The 12,408-nt window shown below is 40.4% G+C and overlaps 1 protein-coding gene across 3 annotated transcripts in view; it reads left to right on the top strand.

The window, feature by feature from the left end:
* The window catches only part of daam2 (dishevelled associated activator of morphogenesis 2), a 189,767-nt gene that overhangs the window by 131,837 nt on the left and 45,522 nt on the right, over window positions 1-12,408 (top strand). For all 3 annotated transcript variants that reach the window (XM_059519409.1, XM_059519410.1, XM_059519408.1), the window contains exon 5: window positions 6,626-6,720. In XM_059519409.1, the coding sequence (XP_059375392.1) occupies window positions 6,626-6,720 (95 nt within the window). The remainder of the gene's footprint in view (window positions 1-6,625; window positions 6,721-12,408) is intronic.

Genomic DNA, 12,408 nt, shown 5'->3' with positions numbered 1-12,408 from the left:
CAAAATGGAAATCCATATACATCTATGATCAGCTGTTCCTTTCATCTTGACTGAGCTTTTAACGTTGTTACGGGAAAGGATGAAGCTGATTGGTTAGTTCTTGTCACATGACCCGCGGTGCGCTTGCGTCATTCTGAAAAGTTGAAATGTTTCTAACTCGATGCGGTGCGGTGTTGGAAATAACGAACTTGAGCGCGCAAAAGACACGATATGTGAACGTCCCCTTAAACAGTTCAGTAGTGCAGAGTTTACAGGTTACTCTTCTTTTTTGAAGGCTCAAAGTAAAGTACTCCCACATCACGCTGAATGCTGCAGAGACGCTGTTCGGGAAGCACGTGACATAAAACGAGGCCAGCTATTGGCTATTCGCTACTTTTCCTGCTGTACTGGCTGAGTAAAACCTCTGGTGGCTCATTACTGCCACACTTTGGTCACCGCAGATTTGAAATATGCACGAAATGAGCCGCTTACGGCAAATAAAAGTTATTTAGCAACGAATCGATGACTAAATTAGTTGACAACTATTTTAATAATCGATTTTAATCGATTAAATCGATTCGTTGTTTCAGCTCTAGATATGTTACTTTCCCGCCAAGCAATACGAAATACCTCTAGTTTTGTTTTCCTCCAGCTGCGCTCCATTTTTCGGGCTGCTCTCTTTAGGGTGCGAGTATGCTCATTATACCATGGTGTCAAACTGTTTTCCTTAACCTTCCTTAAGCGTAAAGAAGCAACTTTATTTAAAGTGCTAGAAAAGAGAGAGTCCATAGTTTCTGTTACATCATCAAGTTGTTCTGAGGTTTTGGATATGCTAAGGAATTTGGTTACATCAGGAAGATAACTTAAAAAGCAGTCTTTTGTGTTAGAAGTGATGGTTCTTCCATACTTGTAACAAGAAGTAGAATTTTGGCTATATGAATTTTGCACAGAACTAAATAATGATCTGAGATATCATCACTTGGCTGAATAATTTCAACACCATCAACATCAATTCCATGTGACAGTATTAAATCTAGAGTATGATTTCGACAATGAGTAGGTCCTGAAACGTGTTGTCTAACACCAATAGAGTTCAGAATGTCTATAAATGCTGATCCCAATGCATCGTTTTCATTATCAACATGGATATTAAAATCACCAACTATTAAAACTTTATCTGCAGCCAGAACTAACTCGGATGTAAAATCACCAAACTCTTTAATAAAGTCTGTATGGTGCCCTGGTGGCCTGTATACAGTAGCCAGTACAAACATAACGGGATTTATCATTAACATTTGTTTCTCTGGATAATGTTATATGAAGCACCATTACTTCAAACGAGTTATACTTGAAGCCTGCCCTCTGAGAAATCTTGAAAACGTTGTTATAAATTGAAGCAACACCTCCACCTTTGCCTTTTAGATGCGGCTCATGTTTATAACAGTAATCTTGGGGGGTGGACTCATTTAAAATTATGTAATCATCAGGTTTTAGCCAGGTTTCTGTCAAACAGAGTACATCTATATTATGATCAGTGATCATATTATTTACAAAATGTTTTCGTAGAAAGGGATCTGATATTCAATAAGCCAAGCTTTATCATTTGTTTATCCATATTGCTTCTGTTTTTTATTTGTTGAACCTCAATTAAATTGTTCATCTTAACTTGGTTTGGACGTTTTTTGTTTTTTTCTAGTTCGGGGAACAGACACAGTCTCTATAGTGTGATATCTAGGTGAAAAAGTCTCTATGTGGTGAGAATTAACTGACCTCTGTGACGGGAGGCAGCTAGCAGACGGTCGGTTTAGCCAGTCTGTCTGCTTCCTGACCTGGGCCCCAGTTAGTCAAGTATAAACACTAAGACTATTTGCCATATTTCTAGAGAGAAGAGTGGCGCCACCTCAGGAGGGATGAAGACCATCTCTTTTAAACAGGTCAGGTCTGCCCCAAAAGCTCGTCCAATTGTCTATGAAACCTATGTTATTCTGTGGGCACCACTTAGACATCCAGCCATTGAGTGATGACAATCTGCTATGCATCTCATCACCACGGTAAGCACGGTAAGCAGCTAGTCCAAAATGCAGCAGCTAGAGTACTTACTAGAACCAGGAAGTATGACCATATTAGCCCGGTTCTGTCAACACTGCACTGGCTCCCTATTAAACATCATATAGATTTTAAAATATTGCTTATTACTTATAATGCCCTGAATGGTTTAGCATCTCAGTATTTGAACAAGCTCTTGTTACATTATTGTTCTCCATGTCACGTCAGCTGCATTCTCAAAACTTTGTCAATTTGATAATACCTATTATATCAAAGTCAACTGCAGGCAGCAGATCCTTTTCCTATTTAGCACCTAAACTCTGGAATAACCTACCTAACATTGTTCGGGAGACAGGCACACTCTTGTGGTTTAAATATAAATTAAAGACCCATCTCTTTAAACTGGCTTACACATAATACACTAATACACTTCTAATATCCATATCCGTTAAAGGATTTTTAGGCTGCATTAATTAGGTCAACTGGAACCGGGAACACTTCCCATAACCCCCGATCTACTTGCTACATAATTAGAAGAATGGCATCTACGCTAATATTAGTCTTTTTCTCTCTTATTCCGAGGTCACCATAGCCACCATATACAGTCTGTATCCAGATCAGATGGTCACTCCAGTCACCCGGATCCAGTACGTATCCAGCCTAGATGGTGGATCAGCACCTAGAAAGGGTCTCTACAGCCCTGAAAGACAGTGGAGACCAGTACAACTAGATGCCCCAGATACAGATCCCCTGTAAAGACCTGGTCTCCGACGACCACTGGGACAAGACCACAGGAAATAGATGATTCTTCTGCACTATCTGACTTTGCTGCAGCCTGGAATTGAACTGCTGGTTTCGTCTGGCCAGAGGAGAACTGGCACCGCGACTGAGCCTGGCTTCTCCCAAGGTTTTTTCTCCATTCTGTCACCAATGGAGTTTTGGTGCCTTGCCGCTGTTGCCTCTGGCTTGCTTAGTTGGAGACACTTCATTTACAGTCATATTGTTGACTCAATTGCAAATGATTGCACAGATACTATTTAAACTGAACTGAGCTGCATGATGACATCAATGAATTCAGTGATGAACTGCCTTTAACTGTCATTTTACATTATTGACACACTGTTTTCCTCATTAATGTTGTTCAGTTGCCTTGACACAATCTGTTTTGTTTAAAGCACTATATAAATAAAGATGACCTGACTTGACTTAGGGTTAGGGTTAGGGTTAGGTTACGGTTAAGATCAAGAGACACAGTTTCACAGATATAATATTATATGATACACATCCAGCTACATAACCGACTGTGTTTATGTGAATGTTGTGTGTTTATGGCAGTTGACACGAAAGAGCTGGCTAACTGTGCATGCGCTTTGTGTGTGCATTCAGAAAACTGTATTCAGAAGTTTAAACAGACAAGGTTTTTTTAAACGCATTAAAAGAATAAACTTTTCATTAAGATGAAGAACTGCAGTGTGATGTGTGTGCTAAAGAGATGATAATCCAAAACGTTCAGATGTTTTATTTGTTGCATGAGCTGTCAAGGCACAGCCTTCTTTTGGAAAAAGGGGCTGGGAGCAGTTGAATTTCAAGAGACACATGAAAACAGGATGTTTTTGCTTCCACCAGGGGCATTTACAGCATGGTATAATAAAAAAGCAGTAAAATTTTATATAACAAACCTTTGTGTAAACTCTTACAAAATAAATATAGGAATTAAATTGAAAGGTTTGTGTAATAAAGTCCACTGCAGCCAAGCAAATATAAACGAAAACCTGACTTGATATCAAACCACGAAATAAACTTGAATATGAACACAGGCAAAGACTCACAAAGCAGAAACACAAAACAAAGCTAGACAAGAAAATATGGCTACAACAGGGATATATATACCAAACAAAGGGGTCACATGACACCATCAAACCAATAAACACGTGACACATAAATGAGACAACAAATAAAAAACAGGATACATACAACAAAGGAACCAATAGCAGGATCCAGACATGGGGACTTGTGACTTGGTGACTTGGACTCGAGTCGCTATTTTTATGACTTGTGACTTGACTTGACAAAAAATAAAATACTTGAGACTTGACTCGGACTTGGAAGTTAAAGACTCGGGACTTGACTTGACTTGAGACAGGATGACTTGAATGACTTGAGTGTTAATCACATCATGTTTTCAGTTTGAATATAAAATATATAAATTATTTTTAAAAATAAAATTGATTACTCAGCTGGAGCGCAGGCTGAGAATCGCGTTGTCATGACTGGACCAGGACACTATCATCAGTCATGCCCTCTCTACCTTACGCACACCACGCCCACTTAGATCAGATATCACATCACATCAACATCTCAGCTTGAGGGGTACTGAGAGTCATCGCGTCAATAAATCGCGCCTAAAAACGCGTGGAAATCGCTAGGCGCGCCGCTTTCTCCTTGTTTCCAAAGCGCTCGGGCAGTTACGCCCCTGAGGCGTCTGCCGTTGCTAAGCAACCATGACGCGCTCTCTCCATGAAGAGCAAAGGATAAATGGATTTGCAGCACTAAAAATTGCTTGCAGTAGCTCTGCTACTAAATTTATTTCAAATTGGCAATCCATATACAGCTATGATCAGTTGTTCCTTCATCTTGGCTGAGCTTTCAACGTTGTTACGGGAAAGGATGAAGCTGATTGATTGGTTCTTGTCACATGACCAGCGGTGCGCTTACGGCTCTCTGAAAAGTTGAGATGTTTTTAACTCGATGCGAAGCGGACGCGATTGGAAAAAACAAGCGTGTCGCACCGCGTGTGCGTCGCGACCGCATTGCTTCCATTATGAGCGCGCATACCGGTGGCGCATACATGGTGGGATAGGCCACATCGTGCTCGGCTTGCAGACAAGACTCTCTCGAATCTTATATTTTGCAAGTGCAATACCTTGTAATAGAGGTGATGACTTACGGATATACTCTGAGAGAGAGTGTGTGTGTGTGTGTGTGTGTGTGTGAGAGAGAGAGAGAGAAACACACTTGTGCTTCACCTGATGAAGGAAACCCAAACTGAGTCTGACTCCAATCACAACCCCAACATTCAGAAACTAATTGACAAAAATCTGAAGCATAATTAAGATGAAAAATGAAAAAATGAATTTGAGCTCCAAACCTAACTCCAGTGTTATTCGGCCCTAAACAGAAACACAAAACTGGCAAATTACTTATCACTCAAGCAATTAAAAGAAAGACAAATCCTTTCAAAATATCGACTCAGTGATCATGATTTGGAAATAGAGATTGGTAGACATAAAAGATCCTGGCTACCGAGAGAAGAGAGACTGTGCAAACACTGTGAGCTGAATCAAACAGAGGATGAGAAACACTTCCCAAATACAGCACTACAAGAGAAACATTCTTCCCACAGTTTGAAGCTTTGAATCGTTCATTCTTGTCCTATAAATGACTCAGAGAAACTACTCTATATACTTGGAGAGAATGAGACGGCAGTCACACTAGCTGCTAAATATTTATACACCATACACACCATACGAAAGGGATAATTTATCGTATTCAACTGTTTTATTTGATATTCTTAAATGTATATAATTACTATTATTAATATTAGAAATATTATCTGCTGCTGCTATTTTTATTGTATTGTATTTTATTGTAATCATATTTTATATTTTATTCTGTATCTAAATGCTTTGGCGATACTGTAACTCAAATGTCATGCCAATAAAGCAACTTGAACTTGAGAGAGAGAGAGGAGAAATGTAAGAAAGTTTAATGTTGTATGTAAACTGTGTTTGAGGGGAAGTTGTGGCCTAATGGTTAGAGAGTCAGACTTGCAATCGAAGGGTTGTGAGTTTGAGTCTCGGGCCGGCAGGAATTGTGGGTGGGGGGAGTGCATGCTCTCATCTTTACTGAACATGAGTATTTACAATGCAAATCCAAATTATTTTAATTTAGTGACAGTTACTTATATCTTGTCTTTTAACTTTATTAAGATCAGATTCCGCAGGTAAAATTACAATAATAAGGTGACTTGACTTGGACTTGACTTGACTTAATACAGGACTTGACTTGACTTGACTTGACATAACTTGTGACTTGACTTGCCCAAGAAAAAAATACTTGGGACTTACTTGAGACTTGCACATGTATGACTTGGTCCCATCTCTGGCAGGATCACATGAGAGCAATGGAAGCACATTACAGGAACAAGAACTAGGAAAAAAAAGACAATAAAACAATGAGCATGAAACAAAACCCAAAACCACTGTTTCAGTCTGATGTATGTATGTGCTACCAAAGTGGATATTTATGGCGCAGTGATTATATATAGGTATAAAACTGGAAGGTTTTGTGTAAGTACTTCTAAAGTGGGTATTTATAGCTTTAAAAAGATTTGGGGGGGAAAACACCCGTTAAATATATGCTTTGCAATTAAAATCTACGGACACAAATGGATCAAGTGTAATAAAATGCACTTAAGTGTGTATTTTATGAAAGCAAAATAGCCCAAAATCTTAATATTGACCATTAGAATGGATGTGGTTTGAAGCTTTTCTGAAGCATGCCACAATCTGTTTTATCGTCTGTTTTACCTGTATTTCAGATGCAGACACTATTTGCTTTTGATGAAGATGAAATGGAGATGAGAAACAAGGTGGTAGAGGATCTAAAGACAGCCCTCCGGACTCAACCAATGAGGTAAGAGAACTTAATTCTTGACATTATATTGGTTCATAATTCTGATCTCCAGTTCAAGGAGTCAGGAGTGAATACATTGATTTAAAACAGCTGCTCTCAGAAAGATCCCCTTTTAAAGGAGAACTCGAACTGCATCCCTTAGAGGGTGCTATGGGGGAATGAATGCCTCCACTATTACCGGTGTCTGAAGCATGGGTATAAACACAACAATGAACCCGACGTTGGCAGGTTGCAAACTTTGACGTCACAACTGTGTTTTGACAGTATACTATTAACACATAAAACATAACTCAGTTTAGTAATCAGGCACAGTTTGAAGGGCTTTTTTGTTTTTGTGCGTGCACTTTGAGTGTGCTTAGAAAAACCACACGTCATAACAGCACACGAATGAAACATTTAAATATCCAGTAAGGACCTGGGGACAGACCGGACTGAAAGGGCACTTTAGCATATGACCTCAAAGGGGCAGGGGCTTGAGCCCCCCGATTCTATAAAAGGGCACCTGTAAAGTAAATGATAGGGTTTTCATTATACGGTCGCATTAATTGGTTTCACCCGGGCTTGACTCCCTCTTGAGGGTTGAGAGTTGTGCGCCTGCTCCCTGCGATCGTGTCCTGCAACTGCCATTACTGTGAGGTGGGATTAAGTGTGGGGGTTGTAAACTGAGCACTGACAAGTCAAACAGGAATATTTCCTTTTTTGGCTCCTCTTGTTTACCCAAATAACATTTTTCTTTTTAACATTCTTTTTGTCTTTTCTAAAATATGTTTATGGTAAGAGCACGCACTGATAGCTTTGTGTCTTCTTTAAAATCTATTTTATTGTAAGAGCACACACTGGTAGCTTCATGCATTCTCTGCAATCCATGTTATGGTAAGAGCATGCGCCAGGTGCTTTGTGACCTTTATATCTGTGTTTTACCAGAGCAGGTTTGCCAAGTTGACTAGGCTCTCTGTGAGCCTCCTTATGATACTGCAAGCATTTTTAGGCCTCCTCTTGTATACTGCAAGTGTTGTTAGGCCTTGTTTTTACAGAGTCTTCATGCTGCGGCCTCCACTCTCCACCATCTACTTTGAGCATCACCAGGCCTCCTCTCGCTACATATATTTATCTACAGTCGTGGCCAAAAGTTTTGAGAATTACATAAATATTGGAAACTGGAAAAGTTGCTGCTTAAGTTTTTATAATAGCAATTTGCATATACTCCAGAATGTTATGAAGAGTGATTAGATGAATTGCATAGTCCTTCTTTGCCATGAAAATTAACTTAATCCCAAAAAAACCTTTCCACTGCATTTCATTGCTGTCATTAAAGGACCTGTTGAGATCATTTCAGTAATCGTCTTGTTAACTCAGGTGAGAATGTTGACGAGCACAAGGCTGGGAGATCATTATGTCAGGCTGATTGGGTTAGAATGGCAGACTTGACATGTTAAAAGGAGGGTGATGCTTGAAATCATTGTTCTTCCATTGTTAACCATGGTGACCTGCAAAGAAACGTGTGCAGCCATCATTGCGTTGCATAAAAATGGCTTCACAGGCAAGTATATTGTGGCTACTAAGATTGCACCTAAATCAACAATTTATAGGATCATCAAGAACTTCAAGGAAAGAGGTTAAATTCTTGTAAAGAAGGCTTCAGGGCGTCCAAGAAAGTCCAGCAAGCGCCAGGATCGTCTCCTAAAAAGGATTCAGCTGCGGGATCGGAGTGCCACCAGTGCAGAGCTTGCTCAGGAATGGCAGCAGGCAGGTGTGAGCGCATCTGCACGCACAGTGAGGCGAAGACTTTTGGAAGATGGCCTGGTGTCAAGAAGGGCAGCAAAGAAGCCACTTCTCTCCAAAAAAAACATCAGGGACAGATTGATCTTCTGCAGAAAGTATAGTGAATGGACTGCTGAGGACTGGGGCAAAGTCATATTCCTTGATGAAGCCCCTTTCCGATTGTTTGGGGCATCTGGAAAAAGGCTTGTGCGGAGAAGAAAAGGTGAGCGCTACCATCAGTCCTGTGTCATGCCAACAGTAAAGCATCCTGACACCATTCATGTGTGGGGTTGCTTCTCATCCAAGGGAGTGGGCTCACTCACAATTCTGCCCAAAAACACAGCCATGAATAAAAAATGGTACCAAAACACCCTCCAACAGCAACTTCTTCCAACAATCAAACAACAGTTTGGTGAAGAACAATGCATTTTCCAGCACGATGGAACACCGTGCCATAAGGCAAAAGTGATAACTAAGTGGCTCGGGGACCAGAATGTTGAAATTTTGGGTCCATGGCCTGGAAACTCCCCAGATCTTAATCCCATTGAGAACTTGTGGTCAATCCTCAAGAGGCGGGTGGACAAACAAAAACCCACTAATTCTGACAAACTCCAAGAAGTGATTATGAAAGAATGGGTTGCTATCAGTCAGGATTTGGCCCAGAAGTTGATTGAGAGCATGCCCAGTCGAATTGCAGAGGTCCTGAAAAAGAAGGGCCAACACTGCAAATACTGACTCTTTGCATAAATGTCATGTAATTATCGATAAAATTATGTTTGAAACGTATGAAGTGCTTGTAATTATATTTCAGTACATCACAGAAACAACTGAAACAAAGATCTAAAAGCAGTTTAGCAGCAAACTTTTTGAAAACTAATATTTATGTAATTCTCAAAACTTTTGGCCACGACTGTACATTGAGGCCTCTGCTCACGAGAGCTCCACTAGGACAGCATCTGTGAGTTGTAGGCTCTCTGTGAGCCTCCTTACAGAATATCTTGAGAGTGGGTTGTAATTAGGCCTTCTCTCGTTTTAGAGAGTCGTCATAATGAGGCCTCCACTCCTAGAGCTCAGCCATCTACTGCAAGCATCATCAGGCCTTCTCTCGCTACTAAGAAGTATCTTCATTGAGGCCTCTGTGCACGACAGCTCCGCTAGGATAGTGTATGTGAGTTGTAGGCTCTCTGTGAGCCTCCTTACAAGATGTCTTGAGCATGGGGCATAGTTAGGCCTCCTTTACTTTTAAAGGGGTCCTATTATGCTCTTTTACATTTGTTTTGGGGGTGTACTAAAACATGCTCGCATGTTTGGTGGTTCGAAAAACGCATAATTTTTTTTACAATTTACATTATTACAATACCTTTCTCCCCATCCTGGCACAAATGGCTAGATTAGTTCCGGGTTTGAATGCCCGCCTTCTGAAAAACGAAATTTGATGTGATTGGTTAGCTGTCCCAGTACGTTGTGATTGGCGAGCAGTTTAGGGCGATTGTAATCCAACAAAACCATTGTTGTTTCTGTGTGGGGGAAGGTGTCGTCTTTTCTGCAGGGTAAGGGAAAATATAATGAATGTTAATTATTTGTGTTAGTAGTATATATTTTACTAATGGGTTAATGGTTTTTGTGTTAACATATGACTGATGTTTTATGGGAAGTTTATGGTTTAAAATGGGAGTGTAATATTAAATACTTACCTGCCAAGGGTACCCTCCAGGTAGGGGGTGGAGCCTGGCCTATAAGAAGGGGGGCCAGGCTCAGAACAGGGGCTTGTTTACCAAGTCAGCGAGCATGCTACTGAGGTGACGTGAGCGAAACGAAAAACGTATTGTATACTGTGGATACTAGTTTGTACATATTATTTGTTGTTTATTTTGTTCTTTTATTTCTGTTTTGGTACTTTGCTTTGCTGGGACTTAGCACTTGTGTAAATATTATATACTCTCGCCACTGGGTAATTTTCAGGCACACTGTAAATAAAAGTCACCTTTTATTTACTTCTACGGGTCAAGCCATCATTTACTTTTTATTTTTCCTTTTTCCCTGGACCCCACAGTAGATCTGCAAGGGTCTACTGCATCACTGCAATGCATCTTTTTCATTATCAACATGGATATTAAAATCACCAACTATTAAAACTTTATCTGCAGCCAGAACTAACTCGGATGTAAAATCACCAAACTCTTTAATAAAGTCTTTATGGGGAGTCACGTGACCTCGACCAGCGATGTGGCTGTAAGTTTTTAGGCTCGTCCTCAAAAAAACATATTGAAGAAGTCCAGTTCAGGGCGTGGTCAAAGGAGCTGTAGATAATTTGGTGATACCACAACTAACAGATTTGAAATGCCAAGTCAAGCAGGTGAATGAATCTGTCAGCAGTCTCACACGCGACGTTGAAGAACTGGGTAAATCCTCTCAAAAGGCGAACTCTCGATTTGATTCTCTCCACGCCACTGTACATGCTCAAAACCAAGATATCAGAGACCACGACAGACAGATTGCATCACTCTCCGCAAGATTAACCGAGATGGAAGACAGGAACCGCCGCACGAATTTGAGGCTAGTGGGCTTACCAGAATCTGAAGAGGGATCGGATCCAATTGGGTTTCTCAAGAAGTTTTTACCATTGTGGATACTCTCCCTGGCTGGTCGTGAGATTAAAATTGAGAGAGCGCATCGTCTTTACAACAGGAGGGAAACTGAAGCCTCGCGCTCTCGCACTTTGATCTTCAAACTTTTGGATTACGGCTGGCAATTCTGAAAGGTGCGAGGGAGGCTTACCCTGTGAAACACAAGGAACGAATCCTATCCTTCTATCCCGACTTCAGTAACGAGACGGTGAGAAAGCGGATGGAATTCAACCAAGTTCGAAAGAAGATGATTGCCCTTGGTTTCAGGCCATTCCTCGTTTACCCAGCTGAACTCAAATTGACACATCAGGGCCAACCTCTGATCTTCAAAACACCACAAGAAGCAGAGAAATTCCTTGACTCCAAGGAGGTTCCGGGAACTCCATTAAAGAAACCTTCAGCTACAGCTTCGATGACGGGACATCAACGCAATCTCTGGGAAGATGATGTGCAGGAGATGACTGCCTAGGCTGGAAGTTATGGTACGTTCCACTGAAAGACATTATGATTCTAGACGCTACGAGAATTAGATCTGGTTAATGGTGTTTATGTAAATGTATCTGTAACGCACGGGACGTCAAGTGAAGAAATCAGGGAATGAAAGGAAATGAAGTTAATTGCATCGCCGTCTAAAAAGAGTCACGGCTCGTGATTTTCTTTTTCTTTTTCTTCTCCAAGCCTCGGGGTCGCTATATATGACCTGGCGGCTTGTGTACATAGTTATAACTGTCAGCACAATTGTTCGTTCACTTAAGATGTTAGATATCATAATTTTGGTCGCATGGAGATGCGCTTTCAAAATCCCATTATGTATAATGTACGTTATTCTCTCGGTCTGAATGGTGGGGCTCTATATTATTAGTTGGAATGTACGCGGTCTGTATCCATAGCATTAATTCAAGAGTCGCATTTAAAATCTGTAGATGTCCATCGTTTTCAAAATAAACAATTCAAGTTGGTAGCGCACTCATGTGCTGACACAAAAACAACGGGAGTTCTAATTTTAGTACGTAGAAAATTACTGATATCAATAGACTATACAGAGAATCTGATGAATGGAAGATGTGTGTGCACTCTTGTTGAAATTAATAATACTAAGATGCTTTTAGCTTCCGTCTATGCCCCTAACATATTTAATCCGTCATTTTTTATTTCACTTGAAAAAAGTTTAAGCTAATTTTCTGATATACCCCTTATTATAGGAGGTGACTTCAATTCTTATCTAGATCCAGTGATGGATCGATCATCTGGAGGACAATCCTCTCATCGCTTGCATTTAAAACATTTATATTTAATTTAA

The sequence above is a fragment of the Carassius carassius genome, chromosome 31 (assembly GCF_963082965.1).
Source record: "Carassius carassius chromosome 31, fCarCar2.1, whole genome shotgun sequence".
Lineage (NCBI taxonomy): Eukaryota > Metazoa > Chordata > Actinopteri > Cypriniformes > Cyprinidae > Carassius > Carassius carassius.
This window is presented reverse-complemented; position numbering and strand designations above follow the sequence as displayed.